Source organism: Gekko japonicus, unplaced genomic scaffold (assembly GCF_001447785.1).
Source record: "Gekko japonicus isolate JY-2015 unplaced genomic scaffold, Gekko_japonicus_V1.1 scaffold1595, whole genome shotgun sequence".
Classification (NCBI taxonomy): domain Eukaryota; kingdom Metazoa; phylum Chordata; class Lepidosauria; order Squamata; family Gekkonidae; genus Gekko; species Gekko japonicus.
Window position 1 is genome coordinate 407,299 of NW_015165866.1, and position 27,744 is coordinate 435,042.

General features: G+C 46.8%; 1 protein-coding gene across 1 annotated transcript; it reads left to right on the top strand.

The window, feature by feature from the left end:
- Positions 1–3,751: 3,751 nt before the first annotated feature.
- LOC107110457 (cytochrome P450 2K4-like) lies at positions 3,752–26,696 on the top strand. The gene is given in 10 exon segments (XM_015411243.1): positions 3,752–3,874; positions 4,751–4,913; positions 10,142–10,291; positions 14,710–14,775; positions 14,778–14,869; positions 16,474–16,647; positions 19,403–19,550; positions 21,367–21,551; positions 25,862–26,003; positions 26,298–26,696. Coding segments are annotated over 10 exon segments (1,425 nt in total). The 5' UTR covers positions 3,752–3,757; the 3' UTR covers positions 26,486–26,696.
- The last annotated feature ends 1,048 nt before the right edge of the window (positions 26,697–27,744 follow it).

Sequence of the window (27,744 nt, forward strand, 5' to 3'; positions counted from 1 at the left end):
TCTGCATATTGATGACAACCCAGCCCATACCTCTTGGCAAACTGGGCGAGAGGGCGTATGTAGATGTTAAACAACATTGGGGAGAGCACCGCTCCCTGAGGCATGCCACACTCCAGTGGGTGCCCCCGGGACTGCTGTTCCCCTATCGCCACCCTCTGTCCCCGACCTTGGAGAAAAGAAGCAAGCCATTGAACAGCGAGCCCCTGTATCCCCATGTCGGCAAGGCGGTGGGTCAGCAACTGGTGGTCGACCGTATCAAAGGCGGCCGACAGAACTAACAACAACAGTGCCGCCACACAGCCTCGATCCAGATGCCTCCGGAGGTCGTCAGTAAGGGCAACCAGTGCCATCTCCGTCCCATGGCCAGGGTGAAAGCCGGACTGGAGTGGATCCAGGACAGAAGCGTCATCCAGAAAGCTCTGAGGCTCTGTCGCCACCGCCCTCTCAATCAATTTGCCCAAATAGGGCAAATTAGACACCGGCCGATAGTTGGCCAATTCAGCCGGGTCCAAAGTTGTTTTTTTCTGAAGAGGGCAGACCATTGCCTCTTTAAGTGCCTCAGGGAACTGTCCCTCCACAAGGGACTTGTTAACAATCTCCCGTACGGCACCTCGAAACCCCTCATGGCCCGCCTTAATGAGCCAGGAAGGGCATGGATCCAGGCAGCATGTGGTTGGACGCACAGATTCAAGCAATCTGACAACGTCCTCCAGACTGAGTGGGTCAAAACATTCTAAACCCTGCGAGGACATGCAAAGGGCCTCATGTTCACACAGTGTTTCAACTGTGGTGGGGAGATCGCGGCGGAGCGCCAAGACTTTATCAGCGAAATAGCTTGCAAAAGCCTCGCAGCCAATATCCAATTCCCTACTATTTTGTCTGCCTTGTGGCAGAACTGTCAAGGACCGAATTGTTCTAAACAATTGGGCTGGGCGTGAGCTTGTGGACTCAATCGTGGCTGCATAGAATTCTCTCTTAGCAGCTTTGACAGTCATCTCATAGGATCTCATAAACGTCCTATAGGATGTTCTTGATGCTTCATTGCGGGCATGCCGCCACTGTCTCTCTAGCTGTCTTAGTTCCTGCTTCATAAGCCGCAACCCCTGGGTATACCAGGAGGCCAGCCTAGTGCAAGGGCACAGAGGGCGCCGCGGAGTGATCTCATTGATGGCGGTGGAGAGCCGGTCATACCAGTCCCCCACAAGCTCATCTAATGAGCCGCCAGGGGCATCGGAACCCGCAGAGCCATCTGAAGCCTTTCAGGGTCCATTTGGCTCCGCAGGCGAGCTAAAATCTGCTCGCCACCTAAACAGGGTCGGGGTGGGACATTCAGATGGGCCTTCAGGGAGTAGTGGTCCGACCATGGTACTGCCCTTGCAAGTGGGAGCACTGTAATCCCCGCAGCAAAGATCAGATCAAGCGTGTGCTCGGCCTGGTGCATGGGGGTCGATACAAATTGGGAGAGCCTCAGTGACACCATGGACGAAACCAGGTCCGCAGCCCGGCTGGAGGTCGTGTCATCGGCATGGACATTGAAGTCACCCAAGATGAACATGCTTAATGAGAAATTTGACACATTGCACAAGGAACTTCAAATTCTCAAAAAGGTCAACAAGAGACTTAATTCTGAAAGCAACAAGTGGAAATGTTTTCAAAATCCAAAGAGAACAAGTCAAAATCTTAAAAGACATTCCATTTGAGATCAGAAAAAGAAGACAATACAAAGACTTGGCATTGTTCTTGCAAAAGCATAACACCCCTTACAGATGGACAATACCAGAAGGTCTTATTTTCAACTTCAACGGGAAAAGAGAAAAGAGTGACTCTGTTCTAAAAGCAAAAAAAAATTATTGACCAACAACAACAAGCGAAAGATGGACCTGAGAAATTGGAGGATGATAAAGACGCAGAAAAAGAAGAAGACAAAAATGGAGACAGCTCAAAGAACTTCTAACGGATGAATCCTCACACTTTGAAGCAGAATTAGGGACTGCGGCCCCTAAGCCTCCTAAAAATAATAGGGAGCTTGGAAAGAAACGTAGAGGAAGAAAATAAGTATAATAATGTAACTCTGAATGTCTGATACTTATTATTATTTAATAACTTTCAGCTAAAATGCATACACTTCAGTCAATTTTGATTATGAATGCTCATTTATTAATTAATTTATTTAGGACATTTTTACCCCGCCCTCCCCGCAAGCGGGCTCAGGGCGGCTTACAGGGGGCACAAGCCCAGCATAAAACCCACTAAAACAGTAAAATCACAATTGTAATAATAGCAATAACAATAAATAACAATAAAGTGCTTCATTAGACAGATGGTCTTGCATAGTTATCTTCTGGTCGAGATGGTCTTGAGTGGTTATCTTCAGTCAGCCCCATTTGGGTACCACTGTCCAGTTGATCACTCATACCAATACCATGTTGTTAATATCACATCGTGTATGGCTGAGCTTCCCAGGGCAATCCCACGGTCAGATGGTATTGACCATCGTTGGTGGTGGTGGCAGCGGCAGCCCCTATGTGAACGCCTGGCGGAAGAGCTTGTGCAGGCCCTGCGGAACTGCCCAAGGTCCCGCAGGGCCCTGATCTCCTCCAGGAGCCCGTTCCACCAGGTAGGGGCCGCCACTGAAAAGGATTTAGCCCTGGTTGCAATTTTATTGTAATAACTCTCGTGTATTACTACTTTGCTATTAAGGGAATATCGACTATTTTATAATATGTACCAATGATCTCTTGTTACTTGTAGTTTTAGGTTGTTCCCTTCCCCTGATCCTGTAGATGTCTAGTTTAGAAAATGCAAGGAAAATCTTTATATATATATATTAAAAATCTTGGCAACAGGATTGTTTGTGGTCCTTCACAGAGGAACAGTGGACAAGAATATGGAGTTCTATTACACTTCAATTGAAGTGTGTAAATATCAGAGTTCAATCAATAAAAGTTTTCATGACTCAAGGTTTCAGATATTACTCAACAGCAGACTGAGGTCTTCAAGGTTCCAAGCTTCAAAGTCCAAGACAAGGTTTCCAGTCAGCAAGACCCACCAAACAAGACAGCAACCAGGCCTGATGCAATGGTCAACACAGTACCTTTTAGCAACGGCTTTACCACAGCTCTCCTAGCTAGTAACCTTTCACACACTGACACATAGCCTAATGGCTTTACATAACAAGCTACAATGAAAACCTTTTCTTTATGGCCCAGGGCTGGTGTTGCTCTAATTCTAATTAGCCAATCAGGTGTAGAGCAAACGATGTCACCTAACCACCAGACCTGTTGCAAAGGAGATGATCTGGCCAATCAAAGGGGCTTGTCAATTAACCCGATGTTCTGCAGGTGCATTTGGTTCAAATGAAGAGTTTTCAAAGAGGATTAAGCAAAGCCACTCCCTGAACTGGCAGAACTAACCTTCAGAAAGGAGTGCCAAGAGTTAAAACCTGTTCAGCAAAGTGTTCTCTTATGGAGCTAGAAAGATTAAATAATCAGGTATGGTTTAAATAGTTACAGAAAAGAACGGGGGAGGGCAGCTTCTATTGCCCAACAGGATAGTTCTCATTGATTCACTAGAGTTTTCACAGTAGGAAGGACAAATATTTATACTGCTTCTTTTGGCTAACGGAGACTGCCCCAGACCAAATTGAGTGCTACCACTTTGGTCCAAATCACTTTAGACGGTTACTCAGAGCATGGATTTAATGGGTCCTGTTTCCTTGCTGTTCCTATTTGTCCTTACAATAGTATTCTTTTTGAAAATGGGCAGTTTCTGGAAGACTAGTGGCCAGGATCTTCCCCCGGGACCAAGGCCATGGCCACTCATTGGAAATCTTCACCTCTTGGATCTGAAGAGGCCTTACAGAACCTTGTCCCAGGTAAGCATTTTTTTTTTTGCTCTTTCCATGCCACTTGCGGATTTGTGTGTTACTCTGATCATCCTGTGAGCCAGAGAGAACTCAAGCTACCCCTTCCCAAGTGGAGACATCAACATATGAAATCAAACACGTAGAAGACATAGCTGTTTTGCTCTGATTTCTTATTAGTGTTGCGATGGCTGTGTTTGTCTGCTTACTGCTCCTTGATGAGTGCGAAGAGGAAAGGGCAGAGGGGCTGGCGGAAGAACAGGCTTCTGGATTGAACTTTGATCTGATCCTTGCTCTTGTTTATGTTCTTAAACGGTCCAAAGAGAGGGAGAACAAGGATTGGGAAAGAACGCCCAGGGCCCACAGACCCCTGCCAGCGAGTTATGATTGTGCAGCTCAGGGGGGTCAAACTCATTTCTTACGAGGGCTGGATCTGACATAAATGTCACTTTGCTGGGCCGGGCAACAAGAGGCAGGCTCTTCTCTGTGCACCGTTATGGAAACATCTCTCTATCACAACTGCCGGGCACTCTTTCGTAGGGCTGCCAAGCCGTGGCGGGGGATCCGTGCATCTTCACAGGAGCCCTGCCGCGGGGGGACAGCGATACGTGTTGCACCGCCGTCGCCAGGATGTGACGCTATGGCGACGGCGGTGCAATGTGTATCGTTGTCCCCCCACGGCAGGACTCCTGTGAAGACGCATGGATCCCTCGCCGCGGCTTGGCAGCCCTACTTCGGTCAAATGGCAGGTGCCAGTTTTAAATATCTCTATTCAAGCAGGCATTTTGTTTATAAATGGGTACTTACACTGGTGTTTTTCAGTAAGCTGGCCACTGTCCTAAAGACCTGAACTGTTTTTTCCCCCCACTTTGTAAAATTACATGTCAGTTATCCAAGCGGTATGGTCCTGTCTTCCGCTTACAACTGGGATTTCAGAAAATGGTCATTCTTACGGGTTATGAGACTGTAAAGGAGGCTTTGGTGAACCAAGCAGAGGCCTTTGCGGAGAGGCCCAGGGTCCCAATCTTTGAAAAACTTGCAGAAGGCCACGGTAAGTACATTTTTTAAAAAACTAGGCTGGCTTAATCTACAGACTGAGGTCCCGGTCTCATAGGCCAGATAACGCGGGGGGGAGGCATGGCTATTTGCGCTGTCGTTATCAGACTCGGCGGCAGCGAACCGGGGTTGTTTTCGACGGCACGTGTTCCCAGCGTGCTTCAACGCGAGAGGAGCGCGCTGGGGCGATCAGACTTAGGCAGTCCATCTGCTGCCCGTGGCAAACCGTTTGATAGTAGCTTTTGAGAGGCACTTTCTAACTCTGGGTCTTCAACGGTACGCCATGGGCTGGAGACAGGCAGGCAACACTTCCCAGATGTTTCCGTACGATCGCGTCTGTTTAATCCGCCTGGCAGTCGTGCCTCTCGCGTGGCAAATTCTCCATGTGACCAGGACCCGAGAGTAGTTTCCTGATTTTTCCACCCTCATGTATAGATCTGCAGGCATTAGAAAGAGACAACCTTTATCTACATGGAAAACATCCCCCTGTTGATTTCTGCCGATGAAATAACTGTTAAAGGAGTAGCCTAAATCAAGGTTTTTTTTAATTTTGCAGGATTATTTATTTGTTATTTTAAAACGGTGTTTTCTTGTATCATAAAACTCAAGCCTGACGTTGCTTTCGCAGGAGATCTCCCACCTTGTCCTAACAATAATAATAATAATAATAATAATTTCAATTTATTAATCGCTTTCCCTAGTGGGCTCAAAGCGATGTACAGTTACACATTTTAGACAGGGGACTAACAATGTTCATGGGGGATAGGGAAGACAACATATATTCATTTAATTGCACACGCTGTCACTGCACGGTGTAAATGTCTTCTGGCTTGGCTCAGTCATTTTCCGAACGGCTGCTTGTCGACTCTGCAGTACCAGAGAGGAATTTCAGACAGGCGATATATTCCGGAAGAGGAACGGTTCCCAACCGGTTTCTGGTCTGTCATTTCAGACAGAACCATTTGAGAACCAGTTCCCTTCCAGAATATATTTGTCATTTCATACACAATCACTTTTGTCCCGTTTAGGAAACGGGGCTGAAGCGTTTTACCTGTCAACTGCTTCAAAGTACTCCTCAGTTTCCTTTCCCAGTTCCGATGTACTTTTTCCCGCCGTTTTTCGCTTGCGCGGGCAATCTCCAGCTTTTTTTTAACGTTTGCTTTATAGCATTATAGCGCTATAGCGCTATAGCACTATAACAGCATACCATTATATCAATCCCATTGGAGTGCATGGAATGTTTTGTTATACTGCTATAGCGCTCTAAAGCAAACGTTTTTTTAAAAAAGCCGGAGATCGCCCGCACGGGCAAAAAACGGCGGGGAAAAGCGGGAAAAAGCGGTGCAGTCTGAAATGGCAAACCGCTTCAGATCCAGCTCTTTACCAGAAGGGGAAAGCCATGTGTGAAATGGCAGCCCTATACTGGTTCACTTCAAAACTAATCATTACCGGCTTGAAACTGGGTGAAACTGGGTAATGTGAAATTCCCCAGTGTGTTCCCCTGGAGAAAATGGCTGGTATGGATGGTGGACTCTATGGAATTAACACCCTGCTGAGGTTCTTCCCTTCCCCCAAACCCACCACCCCAAGGCTCCATCCCCCAAATCTCCACGTATTTCCCAATGGGGAGTCAGCAATCCTAGTTATGACCCCCCCACCTCCTCTACATCAAGCTTCTTCCCCACTCTTCTGCCGGTGTGGGATAGTGGTACAAATCTGCACTTGTCCCATGGGAACTCTCTGGGTGACTTTGGGTTCAGTCACACTCTCTCAGCCTTCCTTACCTCACAGGTTTGCTGTGAGGATAAAATGGGATGGAGGATAACAATGTAAGCTGCCATGGGTACAAAGAAATTAATTAAATAAATAAATAATCCAGCCACAAAGAAATTAAATAAATAAATAAATAATCCGGCCAGGAGCCACTTTGCTGCGTCCCTCTCCTAAGCCTCTTAATTTTATTTATTTATTATTTATTTATTTTATGAGATTTCTGTCCCACCCTCCCCTGCAAGCTGAGGCTGATTTTACCATAGAGTTTTGCCCCAGAACCAGAGTGTTGCCCGTGACCTCACCAATGTGTCTACATCACTTTCGGGTAGGCTTACCGAGTACCTACCTCGAATCGGCGAGGGACACATACTTCTTGTCAGGAGAATTCCCGCGTGGAAAACAAATGCGCTGCACCATGCTGTCGCCCAGACGTGACGCCAGCACGCTGAGCACGTAGCTGGGCGACGCTCTGGCGACGGAGCTGGAAACTCGATGGTACCATTGCCCAGCTACCATATTGAGGAGCTGGAAACTCGATGGTACCATTGCCCAGCTACGTGCCCAGCATGCTGGCGTCACATCTGGGCGACGCCATGGTGCGGTAGGGGTGCATTACACCGAGGGATGTTCCGGCCGAGAACCATGTGTCCCCCGCCAATTTGAAGGTAGGTACTTGGTAACCCTATTTCCGAGTGATGTAGGCATGTCACGTGACATCACTTCCCACTCCTGGAACATCCCCCATCCCCTCACCGGCATTTCTGACAGACCTGGCAACCTTACCCCTAGGGCTTCCCAGCCATTTGTACGAGTTCAGCCATTATTTCTGGTTGCCTGTAGAGAAAAAAGAATGCCAGGAGAGTTCAGAAAGCTCTGTAGTGCATGTGCTGTTTATAAGCATGGCTGAGAGGGCAAGGAAGAATAGCTGTTCCACCTCCTGGTTGGAGGAGAAAGAAAAGGAGGAGGAGGAGAAGGGTTGTTTTAAACCCCCACTCTTCACTTCCCCAAAGGAAGCTCAGATCACACTACAATCTGTGGTGTCGCAGGGTTCACAAAAAGACAAGACACACGGTTGCTGGAAACTCTGAACTCTCGCCAGGCTGAGCAGAGATATTTATTCAAAATAATTCCTCCATCCCCTCCTTTATTCCTCCCTGCGTAAGGGAATTTTACAGGCATACGTTCATGGCATGGAATGTGTTGATCTCGAAACCTTACATCTTCTTATCTCTTGTCTCTCTGCCAAGGTAGCTTCTCACGATGAACTCAGCAGATGTTTTCTGCCTTGTGCAATTAGTGGGTTCCCAATTTCAAGCTAGGATACCAGGGATCCCAATGCAGGAACAATGTTAACACTCCCGGGCCTGCCTCGCAAGAGCGGACAACATTGCTCCTACAACAATCTCCTTTCCCTTCCTCTCCCCACAACAGACACCCTGTGAGGTAGGTGGGGCTGAGAGAGCTCTTTTGAGGACTGCCCTTGAGAGAACAGCTCTGAAAGAACTTGTGACTGACCCAAGGTCGCCCAGCTGGATGCATGTGAAGGAGCAGTGGGGGAATCAAACTCGGTTCTTCAGATTAGAGTCCACTGCTCTTAACCACCACACCATAGCTGGCTCTTGTAACGGAAGGAGGAAGAGCAGTGGCTTCGGAGTGGAGAAGGCAAGGTAGAAGTGGTGGCAGAGGTGAGAGTCCTCCGGCAACGCAATGGATTGAGCTGGCAATGTGACTCTTGATCACATGAAGACCCCAGGCTCTCTCCCACATGGAACCTAGAACACAGCAAAGAGCGGCAAATCTTCATCCTGCCCTTTTTCTCTAGCTATAGAGGGAAAACTCTCGATCCTCGACCCTTAATTTTAGGCTGCGGTCACACACACGGAATAATCCACTTCCAATCCATTTTTAGTACACTTTCGGAGTCCAGTGTTCCCTCTAAGCTGAGTTAGTGTGACCTAGCTCACAGTTTTTTAGTCTCCGGCTCACACATTTTTGTCTTGGCTCAGGAAGGGACGGCTCCAGAGCAAACTAATTTATGCAGCAGCCAAGTCGCTCGCTCACAACTTTAATGCCAGTAGCTCACAAAGTAGAATTTTTGCTCACAAGACTCCACCGCTTAGAGGGAACATTGTTTCTGACTGGATTTTACTGGGCTAATTGGCAAAATCCAGTTGGAAAGTACATTGAAAGTGGACTATTTGGTGTGTGTGACCACAGCCTTATTCCGGGAGTTGCCAAAGGGGGGGGGGGAGAATGAAATGGTACAAACGAAGCTAAGGCTGCGATCACGCACACAAAATAATCCAGTTTCAATCCACTTTCAGTGCCCTTTCAGACTGGATTTTGCCAGTTCACACAATATAAATCCTGTTGTGAGGTGGACTGAAAGTGGACTATTGAGTGTATGTGATCGCAGCCTGTCGGAGTAGGGGAAAGCCTGCCCATCCTTTCTGCTGTATTGAGGTGGATCCTACCCCTGTCCTCCCACTCCACTGAACAAAGTTTGAGGCTTTTCTCCTAAGGAACTTTCCTCCAACTGAAGTGTCTCTTCCTCTGGAGCAACGGCCACCTGAGTTGGACAAAGCCTCCTGAGGCTGGAGGAAGGCTCCTTGGAGGAGGGTTGGATCCACCCCATTCTGTAGCCCTTCCTTCACTCAAAGGAGTACACCATGTACATCCGTAAACAGATCACATAGAGATGCAATCCACGTCTTCTTACACACCCTGGGGAATGTTGAATCACCACTTTGGGGCAGCCCCGTAGCGAAGGACTTTTTAGGGAGGGGGCCTTGGGAGCCCCCGCCTGCTAATCCAATCAAAGGCTCCAGGGCAAGGGCTGCAGCGGCCGCAGCTTCCCTGCCTCTCCCCCCTCCCCTCCCGCAAGGGCAGGCCTTCCCTGTGGAGCGTCCGGGTCCAGCTCCCTCTCTCCCCTAGGAGCCCCAGTGCCTCTTCCCGCGGCACAGCACCAGGGGCAGCCTCTGGAATCACTGCCCTTGTCCTCCCTGTCAACAGGCTGACCCGCAATCAGGGGGAGTTGGGGTAGGGGAGCCAAGGCTTAGGAAGGGCCCCCATAAAAACTGCTAGGGGGCTGGGCCCCGTGGGCCCCACAGCTACAGGCCTGTTTTGGGGTCAGGAAGCAATTATTTCTCCGGGCAAGTTTGGCTGGAGATCCTGGAGGGGTTTTTTGGTCACCTTCTGGGTGTGGAACAGGGGCCACTGGGTGTGTGTGCGGATGGAGGTATTTGTGAATCTCCTGCATTGTGCAGAGGGTTGGACTAGGTGACCCTGGCGGTCCCTTCCAACTCTATGATTCTATGCTGGGTTCCCTCCCCCTTGCAGGACCGCCTTCTATGTCCCTCCTGGGTTTTGTGAATGTAACCATAAGGGTTTTGCCAGCTCCTGAAACCAGCCCTTTGCTTCTGTTCAGGTGTTATTATTTGTTCCTTTCAGGAGTTATTTTTTCTCACGGTGAGAACTGGAAAGTGATGCGTCGGTTTACGTTAACCACGTTGCGTGACTACGGAATGGGCAAGAGGACCATAGAGGATAGGATTGTTGAAGAATGCCACTTCCTAATACAGAAATTTGAATCTTACAAAGGTGGGTTGGTGTCGCCTTCTGCCAGCGTATCTGCAAGCCATAGCAGAAACTGATTTCTTGTTATAGATCCAGGTGGGGTAGCCATGTTGGTCTGAAGCAGCAAGACAAAGTTCGAGTCCACTGGCACCTTTAAGGCCAACAAAGTTTTATTCAAGGTGTAAGCTTTCGTGAGCATGCACACTTGTCTCCTAAGAAGGGTGCCTGCACATGAAAGCTTATACCATGAATAAAACTTTGTCAGTCTTAAAGGTGCCACCGGACTCGAACTTTATATTGATTTTTGTAACGAGCTACTTGCATGTTGACAATTGTTTGTTACATATTGACTTCTAAAGCTATCATTCCCAGAATTCCCTGGGCAGACACAATTCATATTAACTTGTTTAAGCCTTTAGTGTAGAGGGGCTATGGCTCAGTGGAAAAGCCACTGCTTTGCATGCAGAAGGTCCGGGTTCAATCTTGGGCATCTCCAGTTAAAAGAACTAGGCAATAGGTGATGTGAAAGACCTCTGCCTGAGACCCTGGAGAGCTGCTCAAAGTCTGAATCCTGATCTTGAGGGACCAAAGGGACATTTCAATAAAAGACAGCTGCATGTATATGCCCAGTATAATTCATGTTAGAAAGTATCTCTCCCTTATAATAATTGAATAGCAACGTTCTATTTCGCAACGTTCTAAATTTGGCCCCTTTAGTGTTAGGCCGGAAGAACTGCCACTCAGAAGACACTGGCTGGGTTGACTGGCTGCTTTGTGCAGTCCCGCCCAGCGTTCCAAGGTCATTTGCATGTGGAAGCTGATTGGACTTCACTCCATTCCACACCTCAAACTCACCCCTAACCCCCGGCAAGGCAGTTGGAATTTTCAGTTGCATAATATACCTCATAGGGGAGAGGAGAATGATGTCAGCTGCCCTTTCCCTAGGCAGAGGCTGTGGGGGTGTGTGTGTAAAACTTAAGACGGACAGGCAGATTAAGGTTGGCTGATGGTTGCCAGGAAAGGACATAGGGTTGCCAACTCCAGGTTGGAAACTTCCAGGATATTTTAGGGATGAAGCCTGTTGAGGGTGGGGTCTGAGGAGGAGGAGGAAGAGGGGGACCTCAGACAGATACAATGCCATACTGCCCACACTCCAGACAAGCTGTTGCCAGTCTCCAGCAGTGTTCCCTCTAAGCTGAGTTAGTGTGAGCTAGCTGACAGTTTTTTAGCCTTTGGCTCACACAGTTTTGTCTTGGCTCAGGAAGGATGGCTCCAGAGCCAACTAATTTATGCAGTGGCCAAATTGAGCTGGAGTGGCCGCGGGGGGGTCTGGAGTCGGGCGGCCGCTGGCGGGGGACGCAGTCGCCCGGGCCGAGATTGGGGGGGCAAGGCGGGCGACAGAAGGCCGAGGCCTCCGTCGGCCGGCCCTCTACAGAATCCACCCCCCAAACCTCCAGGTATTTCCCTCCTTAGAGCTGGCAACCCTACATTCCCCTCAGTGCCTGTTGGTAGGCAACTAAGCTTGGTCCTGTCACCTACTTTGGCCTTTGGGAGAAAACACATTGGGGCCAGTCCTGATAGGGTTGCCAACTCCAGATGGGAAATTCCTGGAGACTTGAGGGATGGAGCCTGAAGAGGGTGAGGTTTGAGGAGGGGTGGGACCTCAGACAGGTACACTGCCATAGACTCCACCCTCCAAACCAGTCAGTCCCACATAGGGAACCATTGTTGCCAATCTCCAGGTGAGGGCTGGAGACCACTCAAAATTATAATTGCTCTGCAGAAGGGAGGGCGAAAGTCAGCTGAAGTCAAAGGGGCAGATAATGGTAGGTTGATGGTTAGTTGGGAAGGAGATGGGGTTGCCAACTACATGCTGACAAATTCCTGGGGATTTGAGGGGTGGAGCCTGGAGAGGGTGGGGTTTGCAGAGGGGTGGGACCTCAGACAGGTAGAATGCCATAGACTACACCCTCCAAACCAGCCACTTTGTCCTGGGTAACAATTGCTGCCAATCTCCAGGTGAGGGCTACAGATCACTCACAATTACAACTGCTCTTCAGGTAGCAGAGATCAGTTCCTCTGGAGAAAACACTGGACTCTGTCATTATACCCTGCTGAGGTCACCACAGCAAATTGACACTGTTTGCCCAAAGCCAGAGCACTGCCCCAGAGCCTCTTTCTAGATCTCGTTGTATTGCTTTCACAATGGGCTTTACTGCTAGTATAATATATACCGGTGTAATTTTGGCTGTGGTTGCACACACTAAATAATCCACTTTCAATCCAATTTCAGTGCATTTTTAAAGTGGATTTTGCCAGTTCACGCGGACAGATTTCACACAAGAGCTGCGCCGCGGTCGCACCTCCCTTTGCCCCGCTTCTATTGGTAAATTTCCCACTCGAAGCCGCGCGGCTGCATTTTGACCTGCAGCTTCACCTGTATTTCACCGCGGTTTTGTGATCCTGAGGATCACAAAACCATGGAAAAAATCAGGCGAAACAGCGGGGGGAATGGGGCAAACCGCGGGGAAAATCGGGTGAAACCACGGGTCAAAATGCGGCTATGCGGCTTCGAGTGGGAAATTGACCAACAGAAGCAGGGCAAAGGGAGGCGCGACCGTGGCGCAGCTCTTGTGTGAAATCGGTCACAGTAAAAATCCAGTTGGAAAGTGCATTGAAGGTGGATTATTTAGTGCGTGTGACCGCAGCCTTTTGTTTATAGCATGCAATCGTCCAGCGGGAGTTCTTATAGCATTCTGGTCCCTTTTAGAATTTCTTAGTTAAAAAAACCCAACTATAACATAACAAAGTTCAAGTCCAATGGTACTTTTAAGACCAACAAAGTTGTCTTTCTTGTTGTCAAGGCATAAGGTTTCATGTGTAAGCGCACAAAAGCTTCTACTTTGAATAAAACTTTGTCGGTCTTAAAGCTGCCACTGGATTCTAACTTCGTTCTGCTGCTTCAGACCACACGGCTGCCCCACACAGCAGGGGATAAGTCGCTCAAAGCGCGGCTTTTAAAAGCCGTGCCAAAGTTGAGACACCGCGGCGGGATCCCACGATCCCCTGGGCCGCGGCACCTTTTCTCCCCGGCACGATCAGATGCCGGAGAGAAAACACAGTTCAGACGGGGAGCCTGCCGAACTGCGCATGTCGGAGCATGCGCAGTTCGGCTAGGAGCCGGGGATGAGCCGGCACAAATACGCGCCGGCAATCCGACGGCCCGGCTTGCAGCGCTTCAAGCAGAAGAACCACCCAGGTAGGTGGTTCTTTGTAGTTCGGGTTTTTGGGCGGAAAGGACAGATCGGGGACGGGCAGGCAATGCTTCCCAGATGTTGCCGTGGGATCGCGCCCGTTTGCTCCGCCCCCGATCCGTCCCGCTCCCGGCCCAAAACCCGTAGCATGAACAGGACCAACATAGTTCCACATAGTCCATAGCATCAGCAGTGTGAATCCCTTGTGTTACTCCCCCCTTTTCAGATAGATGCAGAAATCTCAAAGCTTTGTTCAGTCCCAGGATAGCTGGTTCATCCTCTTTCAATCAGATAATTAGACTCAGCAGCATGCAAACTGGATGGCCCTGTGACAAAAACCACCTCTCCATCTGGCTGTGCAAAGGACCGATTGTCTAGAACAGGAGGAGGAGGAGGAGATTGGATTTATACCCCACCCTTCACTACCAGAAGGAGTCTCAGAGTGGCTTACAATCTCCTTTCCCTTCCCCTCCCCACAACAGACACCCTGTGAGCTCTGAGAGAACTGCTCCTGAGTGAACAGCTCTGAAACAACTTGGAACTGACCCAACGTCACTCCAGCAGCTGCATGTGAAGGAGTGGGGAATCAAACCTGGTCCACGCTCCCAACCCCTACACCATACTGGCACTCTGACAATGGCATTCTTTCCCCTAGTTCACTCTGAGCCATGTTTCAGTTGTCAAAAATTTAGATGAAGAGCTTAAAAGGAGGGTTCATAATGAGTATTTAAATTGGTATTTAAATTGACAGACATGCCAGGCAGTAGGTTAATGAATCAAAAGCTTGCCCAAAACACGGGAGGCCTGAAAATCCAAGTTAATGTCAAAGCTATGAAGGTGTGTCAGGAGAAAAATAAGAACCAGCTGAGGCAGAACTTGCCATGTACCAAAGAACACCTCTTCCATTCTTGGCAAGAGTTATTGTCGTCTTATCATTATTTATTTATTCAGATTTTTACCTCGCCCTCCTGGGGCTCTTCCTAGTGAGGCTCTTCCCAAAGTAAATGCTTTCTTCTTCCTCTTCTTCCTCTTCCTCTTCTTCCTCTTCTTCCTCTTCCTCCTCTTCCTCTTCCTCTTCTTCTTCTTCCTCTTCTTCCTCCTCCTCCTCTCCCTCTCCCTCTCCTTCTCCCTCTTCTTCCTCTTCTTCCTCTTCTTCCTCTTCTTCCTCTTCTTCCTCTTCTTCTATAGGAAAACCATTTGAGACCACTGTAATCATGAACGCCGCCGCCGCCAATATTATAGTGTCCATATTACTTGGCAGCGATACGAATACGAAGATCCCACTTTCGTAAGACTACTGAACTTGGTCAATGAAAATATCCGGCTTGCCGGAAGTCCCTCGGTCACGGTAATCTAATCCTTTAAAATGGGTTAAACAATTTTTCTGGAATTTTGCTACATACAGTGCAGGCAGGGCTACACGGGTCTGCCTTGAATTTGACGGCTCACTAGCCAAAAAGAAAAGAAAATGGTCTGGTGGCTAGTGCAGAATTCGTGGTGTTGCTGAGCTGATTCAGAAATATTAAGGAAAAACTACATGGCACAGGCCTCCCAGAAGTATTCCACTTGTGCACAGATGTCAGAGGTTGGATATGGGATTCATGGCAGCCTCTTTAATTGACAGGCCCCATGGGGTCTCAGGCTAGGGACTAGAACATGAGGGTGGGCACCGTCTCATTGATGGTGTGACATCATTTCCAGGTAGGGCTGCCAAGTGGTGGGCGGGTAAACCCCCGCTTTGGAGGCCCGATTTCCACCGCCGCGGAATCGTGCCCCGGGGGAACCCCACCCCCCGAAGCACAGCGTGGCTGCGTCACCAGAGGTGACGCAACCACGTAGAGCACGTTGGGGGCGTGGCCCCGATCGGCAGAGGGAAAACTCTATGGTTTTCCCTCTGCCGATCGGGGCCATGACCCCAACGTGCTCTACGTTGTGTGTCACTTCCTGTGACGTGCAGGTGGCACGCGCTTCGCGCACGCACACACACGTCCCGCAGCGACTCCCGGAGCCCAGGGACAGTCCCCCGCCGGTGAGTATAAACGACTTGGCAACCCTCTTTCCAGGCCAAACTCACCCCAAATCATTGATTCAACACAAACTCTATGGTTTTACCATAGAATTTCTGCTGAATTATAGAGCAGAGCGATGTCACTGCCAGTTCACCCCAGAAATAACGCTCATTGCACAATGGACAGGACGGCAATTTTTTATTTACTTTTTTATTTATTTATTTAACCTTCAACTTTATATCCCGCTCGAATCCTCTTTTTCACAGAGGGTCTCAGAGCGGCTTACAATTGGTGCTAATCACACGAGTTTCCCTAACTAGGGCCACAGAGTTATATGGGGTAGGGGTTACCTATCAGCACCCTTGTGGTTGTGGTTGGGATGTTTCTCAGCTTCGGCACTCGGCGCTTCACTTGGCTTTGGCATTCTGTTCGTTCCGGATAGTTCTTCCTATGGGGTGCACGACTCGCGTCTTCTGCTGGTCCCAGCCACGTCCTTCTGACTCCGCTGAGGCAGCATCTGACGTTATCAACGTGCCCCGTCTCAGCAGCCGTCTGGATGTTTTCCTCTCTCCTGGCCACCAGGGGTCGCCATGTCGCCATGGCGATCGCTGTAGCTTGCTGCTGCTGCTGTTTTCGCCGCCGCCATCTCGCCACGCCACCTCCGATCTCCGAGCCGAGCTGAGTTCTCATTCGCCGCCGTTGCCGCCGACCATCTGACGTCAGGCAGGGTGCCCCCCTACCAAGTGGTGGTTGGGTCAGGATCTTTTCTAAAGGAGAAGACCTGGCAATCCAAGCTTCTGGGTCAATTCTCTGAGCAGGAGGAGCAAAGATATTGTAATTAAAAGTGCTTCGAGGTCAGCCTAAGATGCACCATTAGGCCTTGGGTGATGTTGTTTTTTTTAAAAAAAATAATATTTTCCTTTCTCGTGTGTTATTCTTTCAGCTGTACAACATGTTTCCCGCTCTGGGTTTTCTCTCTAGTGGTCGCAGGACTGTCCTTAAGAACAGGGACGAACTGCACGCCTTCATACAGGCCACCTTCATTGAACACCTCAAAGAACTGGATGTGAACGACCAGAGGAGCTTTATCGACACATTTCTAATCCGGCAGCAAGAGGTAACTGAGTTTTTAAAATGTAATGATTATCCCAATTGAACGTTTTAAATGTAAATTTTAAAAATAAATCTGTGTGTGAATGCTCAGTAAGGAGATAAGTCGAAGAAACAAACAGCTTATCAAACCAGCTGGGATTCCCTAACCTTCAGCAATCCTTATTGTTATTGAAACAACGTGTTATTGGACCTGTCTTGGTAGAGATGCACATTATATGTGGGCAAGAAAGCGAATTCTTCAGACTTGACTCATCTAGTGGGTGTTTAAGAACATAAGAGACGTCAATGTTGGATCAGGCCAAAGGCCCATCCAGTCCAACACTCTGTGTCACACAGTGGCCAGAAATACCAGGTGCCATCAGGAGGTCCACCAGTGGGGCCAGGACATTAGAAGCCCTCCCACTGTTGACCCCCCCCCAAGCACCAAGATGACAGAGCATCACTTGCCCCAGAGCCCCTATCTATACCTTGTGGCGAATAGCCACTGATGGACCTCTGCTCCATATGCCTATCTAATTCCCTTTTGAAGCCGTCCATGCTTGTAGCTGCCACCACTTCCTGTGGCAATGAATTCCACGTGTTAATCACTCTTTGGGTGAAGAAGTACTTCCTTTTATCCGTTCTAACCCGACCGCTCAGCAATTTGGAGTCTGGAGAGGAAAGACTCTTTGCTCTTCTCCATCATGTGTCTTTTCTCCCTGCTTTTTCCTCCATATCTCTCCATCCTTTGAGTTATTTAATTTCTTCCTTCCCTGTGAGAGTTGCCAACCTCCAGGTGTACCCTAGAGATCTCCTTTAATTACAACTGACCTCTTCCTAAAACTGTGGCTTTAGATGGAGTGGAACCCACATCTAGAAGAAGCTGAATCCTCAGTTAGCAGTATTGTCATCCAACAGCTACTCAGGTTTATTGGAACTAATGTTCAGTTATTGGTCCTCAAGCAATCTGGAAAGAAGAATTAGCCTGTTGTCAACATAACGATGACAGATTCTTGGACATCCCCACTCAATGGTTTCACGCAGATATTGAACATCATAAAAGACAATGGGGAATTTCACATTACCCAGTTTCACCTGGTTTCAATGATCCGTTTTGAAGTGAACCGGTATAGGGCTGCCATTTCACACATGGCTTTCCCCTTCCGGTAAAGAGCTGGATCTGAAGCGGTTTGCCATTTCAGACTGCACCACTTTTTCCCGCTTTTAACTTGCCGTTTTTCTCCCGTGCGAACGATCTCCGGCTTTTTTTTTAACATTCGCTTTAGAGCGCTATACGCTATAGCAGTATAACAAAACACTCCATGCATTCCAATGGGATTGATATACTGCTATTCCGTTATGCGAACATAAAAAAAAAGGCCGGAGATCGCCCGCACGGGCGAAAAACGGCGGGGGAAAAGCGCATCGGAACCGGGAGAGGAAACTGAGGAGTACTTGGAAGCGGTTGACAGGTAAATCACTTCAGCCCCATTTCCTAAATGGGAAAGAAGCGATTGTGTATGAAATGACAAATATATTCCGGAAGGGAACCGGTTCTCAAATGGTTCTGCCTGAAATGACAGACCAGAAACCGTTTGGGAACCGTTCCTCTTCCGGAATATATCGCCTGTCTGAAATTCCTCATGATATAAGCTTGTGAGAACCCCTAGCAAGCAGTAGTTCCCCAGTACTACATTCTAGTCCTGGTCCTCTAGACAGAACTGTAACTATTGGAATACTAATGCAAGGGCCTGATGGTTTGTGGTACTAAAACTTTGGAATTTCTTCTCAAGGGAGATTTATGTCTTTCTGTGTCATTGGTCCATTCTGCATCTGGCATTCCCTCCACTTTTTATCAGCACTCGACCTGGTTCCCCCTTGCCCTGGAATATCTGTTTTCATTGCATTGCCTCTCCTGGCTTCTGCATTGGCTAGTGTCAGCTGGCCATCTATTTTGTTTTCAATTCTCCCTCCTGCATTGCTATGCAGATCTTCCTATGTCAGTACTTGCCTCAGCGGTCATTAGCTGCCTGAGCCAAGTAGTTCATGGTGGTGTAATAAATACAGAGAGGGAAATAGGGGTGGGGGAACTGACAGAGATCAATGAAGCCGTGTCAAGTTGTCTGCTTATTGTTCCCTTGGAATTGGAAGCAGAGGAAGAAAAAGGTGCCACTCAAAACCACATTCAGATACCCCAGGGCAACACCGTACTGACTGCAAAGTCTCCCCTGAACGGCCATAAATCTATGCAGAAGGTACCATAAAACCTGATGAACAAAGAAAGTGAAAGCAAGATGCAGTGTAGAGGGAGATTAACTTCCCGATGTGGCTGTGGGAAAACTTTGAGGTAACAGATGGGTGCAGAATCACCCATTGTCCTCTGTCAGAAGGTTAAGATCGAATCAACTCTTACTAGCCTTCCTCACTGGTCGCGTCTGTGCCTTGTTTGCATGTCTGCATGTTGTTATTGTATAGTTGGATAGTGTGTGTGAAACCTCTGGAAAAATCTGTTTCCCTTCAGAAGCCAAAGTGGTTTAAAGAGCCCCTAAGAAAGGGGTCCCTCAGCCCGTTCTGTCTCCATCGATGTCTTAAAATTCTTGAGGCACTCTTTAGTTGCTTGATAATGATCATAAGCAGAGAAACATAAATTTGACTACATAATCTGGATCTAATCTGTCCATACAGACAAAATAGAGTCCAATTTTGATATGCACGCGTGTATTTATTTTACTCATGCTGAACTTTTTAGTTTAACTAATTTCTTTCCTCTTATCTCCTAGGAGAAGAACAAGAACCAGAGCAATGGATTTTTCCATAATGAAAACCTAATTGGGGTTGTGTCAAACCTATTTGCTGCCGGCATGGAGACCACTTCGACTACCTTGCGTTGGGGCCTGTTGCTGATGATGAAGTACCCAGAAATACAGAGTAAGTCCTTTCCATTGGGTAGTTTCCATTATTCTGCTTGAACTCTTCATGTTTTCACCCTCTGGGGTTTCCACACCTCCCTCACTGAATTTACTTTCTATGCTGTGGTGCTGCTCAGTGGAAATAAAGAGTGCATTGCTAAAGGACGGACAACCCTCTCTGCACTGTTTTTATACATGTAATAATGTTTTCAGAATTGATTAATCCTATAAGTTTGGTGCAGTGGTTGGAGTATCAGACCCGGATCTGGGAGAGCCAGGTTGGAATCCCCACACTTAGGGAGAGGGGGAACCTAGACTGTCTCACAACACCCTTCAGTTTCATCCTCATTAAGGGACTAAGTTTGAAATCATGAAGTTTATTTTGTTAGGTGTGTTATGTACTATCAAGTTTTTTTTTTCTGGTTTCTCATAACCCTAAGATTTCATGATCTCCAAAATGCCCTATCATTGACAGTCTTACTCAGGTCTTGCAGTCCATCTCCTCTTCCTCTTTGCCTGCTGCCTTTAACTTTTCCAAGCATTGGCTGCGGTCACACGGAACAGAAGCCACACAAGTGAGACGGAAAACAGGCGGAGTCACCAGCACATCTGGGAAGCGTAGCACTCCCGTGGCTCAACCGAGGCTTCCAGCCGAAACTGCGTGGCAAAAAACTAGTACCTCGGAGGTACTAGTTTACGGAAACTGCGGGGCAAGGGCGGGCGTCTGATCGCGTTTCCGGTGGCATCCGGTGCCCGCCCATGTCCCCTTGCAAATAAGGTGGGGTTTTTTGTCCAAGTCTTTGTGGATGCGCACGCGCACCCAATGGAGCATGCGCATTTGTCATGTACACACAAAACAAAAACAGTTTGCCACGGCGCACACTTCTTCGTTGCGCGCCGGCTTGTCCTGTGATCGGCACCTCTCCCTTGCCATGGAATCTCCGCGGTACCTCCACAGGACCTCCACAGGAGGTCTGATCGCGTAACTGCGCAGTAGTTTGCCCCAGGGCAAACAGCCACGCTTCTCCCCCGCAGTTTCCTGCCCGTGTGACCGGGACCATTATTGGCTTTTCCAGGGAGTCTTGTCTTCTCATGATGTGACCAAAGTATGAGAGCCCCAGTTTCCTTATTTTAGCTTCTAGAGAGAATTCAGACTTGAAGAAGAAGAAGAAGAGGAAGAAGAAGAAGAAAAGGAAGAGGAAGAGAAGAAGATATTAGATTTATAAACTTCCCTTTACTACACGAAGGAGTCTCAGAGTGGTTTATAATCCCTTTCCCTTCCCCTCCCCAAAGCAGACAACCTGTGAGGTGGGTGGGGCTGAGAGAACTCTCTCCAGACCTGCTTTTGAGAGAACAGCTCTGAGAGAACTTGTGACTGGCCCGAGGGCACACCAGCAGCTGCATTTGGAGGAGTGGGGAATCAAACCCAGTTGTCCTAGATTAGAGTCCCCGCTCCTAACCGCTACACCAAACTGGCTTGTCACAGATTTGACCTAGAACACACTTAAGTGTCTTTTTGGCAGTCCACGGTATCCCTAAAACTCTCCTCCTAGATCACACTTCAAATGAATCAACTTTCTTTCTGTTTGCTTTCTTCAGTCTCCAAAGTACAAGAGTCTCAGTTTACTTATTTTAGTTTCTAGAGAATTCAGACTTGATTTGATCTTATGTGTCTTTTTGGCAGTCCATGGTACCCCTAAAATGCTCCTCCTACATCACACCTCAAGTGAATCAACTTCCTTCCTATCAGCTTTCTTCAGTGTCCAACTTTCCCAGCCATACATAGGAACAGGTAATACCATAGTATGAATTAAGACGTTTATTTATTTTCTCAGATAAAATCCAAGAAGAAATTACAAAGGTGATTGGGTCTGCCCAGCCTCAGATTGAACACCGATCGAAACTGCCGTATACAGACGCCGTAATCCATGAAATCCAGAGATTTGCTAATATTGTCCCTATGAATCTGCCACATGCCACCACCGCGGACGTCACTCTGAAAGGATATTTCATTCCAAAGGTGATCGGTGCTCCCTAACTACATAAACTTTTACACACTTACGCCATTTCATATCTGTTCCTTCATTCCCTACTACACTTTACAAAGAGGACATTTTTCCAATGCCGGGGAGCGTCATGTAACCCACTAATATCCTAATATCTGCAGGGAGAGTGGGCAGGTTCAGTCGGTTTTGACAGCGGAACTCCCACCTATGGTTATTAAGAATATGTAACTGCTGTTACTACACATGTACTTAAACACAGACATAAAAGAGGCAATACAAACAATGCACTTTAACATTTAAAATAAACTCTTTATATAAACAAAGCACAGGAGCTGCGGTGGCTCAAGTGGTTAAGACGCTGAACTGCAGGCTGTGGAAGGTCAGTAGTTCAACAGTTCAAGACCCGGGTGCCGCATGATGGAGTGAGCTCCCATCTCTAGTTCCAGCTCCTGCCAACCTAGCAGTTCGAAAGCAAGAAATTGCAAGTAGATAAATAGGGACCACTTCGGTGGGAAGGTAACAGCATTCCATGCACCTTGGTGTTTAGTCATGCTGGCCACATGACCACGGAAACGTCTTCGGATAGCGCTGGCTCTTCGGCTTTGAAACGGAGATGAGCACCGCAACCCTAGAGTCGGATTCGACTGGCTTTCGAGCAAGGGAACCTTTACCTTTACCTTTTATAAACAAAGCATGGAGGTTTTCATATAAATCCTCATTCACTTCTGGTTGGTTGCTATTACTTCATAGCAATGAATCTTCAGGATATTACTGAGTACAGATATCTTCAGCATCCACAAGGATGCACAGAACAGAAAAAAAATACTAAGCACATAGATAATACATATATTGTAGGTCCATATGTTGTAAGCTCACAGATACTGGAACAGCATATGAGGTTTCCAGGCTGTACTTGGGAGGCTGCAGCTCTTCTCAGTTCAGGACTTACCTGCAATAATTCAAGGCGGGCCTTAACACAGCAAAGTCTATATAGGCCTCTCCCCAAGATGTTGCCTCTTTCTGGGCCAGGCTGAACTGCTCATTGCATTAACAAACAGAATACTAAGGAAGATGTTTAAATAGATCAATAACTATAAAATTACATATTTTCACAATCATATGAAATTACTATTAAGTATCTTTTTTAAAAATATATATTTATTGGGTTTTTATGCTTTATAGACATACATACACACAAATTACAACAAACATACTTTTTCTCGATACATCACATTGACAAAAAACAGGAAAAAAATACAGAAATTCAATGTGCAGAATCCAGTTCTAAATTCTCTCTAATTTTAGCCATATCATGTAAAAGCACTCATAATTCTCACTGCTTACTTTATTCAAATTATCCTGTCAACTTTCCATTGCTCCATTCTCCTATCTAAGCATCAAAACACCTTTTTGTAAATTCATCTGCTGTTTTTATATTAATCACTTATACTCATTCCTTCTAGTTATTATAACACACATGGAGTAATCACACTGATCGCATAACTCTTTAAAAACCTCTAATCGTGGAAGCCTATAAGAGGATCATATCTGTCAAGCATCACATCCATTAATCTTAAAGGGTTACTAATGCCACCAATAAATTCCAATTTTATGACATTATGTTCAAGACCAAATTGACACAGTTCCGTTATAATACTGTTCTCCAACACTTTTTTAACATTACCCCCTTAAATTCCCCAACAACAACAAAATTATTACTTGTCATTTCAACCATACATGCCTACCGATATGAACAACCAATTAGTCATAAGCAATAACTTTACATTCTAAATTGTCAAAGCAAAATTTCGAATACACGGATTTTTATGCTCTCCAATCATAACTCCAGCACTTAATTTATTGCAACCTTCTTTACTACACTAAAAGGCAACAATAACAAAGCAAAATTCCTTCACCAACACTGAGTTATATAGCTAAAGATATTTCATTTAATTCTGATAATTATTATTTCCATTACCAGCAATAAAATTCATTTCCAGTTACAATTACATTATCCATTAATCTTAAACAATAATTTCACATTCTAAATTATCAAAACACAGTTTCAAATACACAGTTTTTATACTCTCCAATCATACCTCCAAAACACAAATTATTACAACCCTCTTTACTAGACTAAAAAGTAAAAACGCAGAATTCCCTCACCAAAAATAGGTTACATAAAACATTTCATTTAATCCTGATAATTGTTACTTCCATTACCAGCAATGAAGTTCATTTCCAATTGCATATAGATTATCCAAGCAAACTTTCAAAATAAACAATCATGCCACCAAAATTCATTACAACCCTAAAGTTCCCAGCACCATTACCAAGTTCCATCTCCGGTTAATTCATGGCACAGTTATCAGAATAATATTACCAATACTCTACAATCTCCTCTAGGTTTCTCAGTAACAATATATAGAAAAGGAGAGAGACCTATATAACAAAAAAAGAACAGTTTGTTGTTTTACAAACACAATCCTCATGATAATCCAATTCCTTTCTGTCTTGATTTCCCATGTTCTTCTCCCAATGCCGTCTGTCCTTATACGCCTGCGTTTCCATTTCCAAATTGTCTCCTCCATATTCCCCAGTAATTAGTTGCCTAAAAGCCCTGGATTTCTTTACTTCTTTCTTTAATTTCTTCCCTCTGATGACCTTCTTCCTTCTTTTCCATATCGGGTCTGGCAAAGTTATTTTTTTTTTTTGCTCGTGACTTGATTTTTCTTTGTTCCTTCAAAACATTCTTAATGTTAGCTGCCTCCTGTATTTCTTCCTCTGTAAACAAAGGCTGAGTAACCTGTAATTCTCTCCCCTGTTCTCTCTCCAGTACTTCCTCTTGTCCTTGCGTTCCTTGTACTATTTCTTTATTCCCTTTCTCCTCCAATATTTCTTTTACGGTGTTTCTCAGAACAGTCTCACAAACCGATTTAAATGCCTGCTTGATTTCCTCCGCCAAGATTATTTTGAAATTCTTCCCACGAAAATTCACCAACTGTTATTTCCCCTTCCATTGTTCCATTCACTTCTATGACCTCCATTTCACAAACCGTTTCTCTCACACTCCCAAGCAGATTCAGTTATAGCGTAGTTCTTAAAGGGTAATGATATGCTCCACAAATAGTTACCTCTTACCCCATTAAACTCGTCACTCACAGTTCTCTAGGCAGTTCCCCAAGCGAATTTATTACGGCCGCTTCTTTCACGAAAGGGGCAATATCCATCCGGGGTAGTCCTTCAACTTAAACCTATCACCTTGTCAATACGATGTATCTTCCAAAAAAACCAAAACAACCCCCAAAACTTTAAAAACAGACCGGGTGGCCGCGTCTCAGAAGAACATGGCAGCCATGTTCTTCACCTTCTCTCGTTCTCGCTTCAGGGCGATTCTGGTCACCCCCCCCCCGCATTGCCGAATTATGGGGGGGCAGCAAACAAGCCCCCTGCTTCTGCACTCTCTCCGGGAGCGCAGGTCAAACTCCCCCAACACTGGGGGGCTCAAAAAAGAACAAAAGTGGCTCGGAGCTCAAGCCCGAGCTCCCGCCCGTCATCGTGCCATACCAGAAGTCACTATTAAGTATCTTAATAGTCCCAAACCAACATTTAATAACTTCCCAAGATGTAACTTCACCTTTGTTTGAAAAAGTCTCTAATAATTACATTGGTTAACAGCATTTACCTGCAATAATTCAAGGCAGGCCTTAACACAGCAAAGTCTATATAGGCCTCTCCCCAAGATGTTGCCTCTTTCTGGGCCAGGCTGAACTGCTCGCTGCTGGGAATACCCAGCCTCCTTTAAGAAAGACTACAAGCACTGAGCATGCTCATTAACTATAAAAGGGGGGAAAGGGAGTTAATTGCCACACCACCTATTGGCAAAAGCAGGTGTGCCTGATCCCTGTATGCTGTTAACAGCTACAAAACTCCATTGGTTACATTCAGAGTCAGTCAAATAAGCTATTTGAAATCCCCATTCATTTCAATGGGAGAGTTCTAACCCCAGAGCTGGTCCACCCATTAGGCACACCCAAGCAAAGCTTGCTTCTTCCCTGTCCCTTCCTTTGGGGTGGAGGGTGGGCAGGGCCTTTTCCCAGGGCTCTTTTTGCCTCCCAGTCCACAACTGTTGAGGGGTGTGGCACCACAGCAAGCCACCGTGTCATCCCCAGACACATCCCGAGTCAGGGCAGTGTCAGTGGGGGGTAGCTTCCCCATGGAGCAGGTGGAAAGAAGGAGGGGGTGGCTCAGTATAATTCAATATATCGAACGGCATGTTGACCATCTTTATTTTCTTCAATTACTCATTGCTTTGACTTCTCAGGGAACATATATCCTTCCATTACTGTACTCAGTGCTGTACGATGAATCTCAGTGGGAAAAGCCATTTCAGTTCTATCCAGAGCACTTCCTTGATGCCAAAGGAAAGTTTGTCAAGAGGGATGCCTTCTTGCCTTTCTCTGCAGGTAACTCCTTTGAGATTGATCACTGTGGGTTTAATTAATAGATCAGGTGCCCAAGTCCATTGACTTGGAAGAACATCGTCCCCACTGGCCATTTATCACTTATTCTTTCAAGATTAATGTTATTCTTCAATATCTTTCATCACTGTGTTTCAGTATACCTCAGTCTTTCTTCCCAGTTACTTTTGAGTGCTTTATGGCCAATTGCTTTGGCATCATTCCGTGGGGAAAATGTTAAAAAAAATTACAAATAACCTCAATTAACAGGGCTTCCCTGTCCCTTCCACATTGTCACAGGTCGGCGAGTGTGTGCTGGTGAGACCCTAGCCAAAATGGAGCTCTTCCTCTTCTTTGTGAGTCTCTTGCAGAGATTCACCTTCCAGCCAGCCCCTGGGACGTCCAAAGAAGATCTGGTCCTGACCCCTGCAGTTGGCTTTACTACACCTCCAATGGCCTACAATTTGTGTGCTTTGCCGCGTTCCTAACATCGAACCCTGCTTAGCTCCCCACTGTGTGCACCACCACCTTCCTTTTCTGCAACTACTTGCCAGCCAAGGACATTCCAGACTCAGTGGAACCAGACTGTGGCCTTCTCAGAAACTTCAGTGCCTCACACATGCCTCTCTGTGAAAACTCCACAAGCAAGATCAGAGAGTTAGTTTAGTTCAAAATTTTGCTTCTCAATCCACAACTGTGAAATCCCCTTCACTACCTGAGTTGTTTGCTGCATAGCGAAAAAGCAATCCTGCTTCTGTGTCTGGCGATTTCCTGCATTGACACATCGCAAATCCCTTTGAAACACTAAGGCCATGGTCAGATTGGAAGGTTGGCATGTTATGGTCGCGCCGTTAATCTCTCCATTTCGTTCGGGAATGGAACATCTCCGTCAGACACTGTGCTCTGAGGTGCCTTTACGGCATGCAGGGCCCGTGGCTGATAGTTCACAGTGTTACAGTGAATCATCCACACAGCGTGGTCCAGGTTGTGGTTTTTTAAAAGTTGTCCTGGTGTATGCGCTTATGCACACATTGCAAGTAGGGGGGAAAAACTCACCTGAAATGGATCGGACAGTTCAGACTTCCCATCCATTTTTGTGTGCACTCCCATGCATTCAGATGCATGTGCGGACATCCATAAGCACTGGACTTTTTCTGCTGGCCCTTTACTCCACACAGGAGCCAGATAAGGCTGTGTGAACAAGCCCATTTAATCCATAAGGGAACAGCAACTATATTGGGCCAAACTCCCTGTCTGCCTGCAGCCCAAGACAGCAAAGCCGGGGTAGCGTAATATCCACTTCCAAGTGAGATCCATCCAATCATACCAGCTGTGCAGATAAAACAAATATATTTCATTGCAGCTATGACTTGGATATCAGACCAGCTTCGCAACTATGTCAGGCCTCTGGATTTGCTTACCCGTTCTATTAACTCTGGAACAGTTTCCGCAATTATACTGCCTTAAGTGGCTCAAATGCTTAAGTCACTGAATTGCAGATCGAAAGGTCAGTAGTTCAGCAGTTCGAGACCCGAATGCCGCATGACGGAGTGAGCTCCCGTCTCTGGTCAGTTTGAAAACAAGAAATTGCAAGTAGATAAATAGGTACCACCTCGGTAGGAAGGTAACAGCGTTCTGTGCACCTCAGCATCTAGTCATGCTGGCCACAGGACCATGGAAATGTCTTCAGACAGCGCTGGCTCTTTGGCTTGGAAATGGAGATGAGCACCGCATCCCTAGAGTCGGA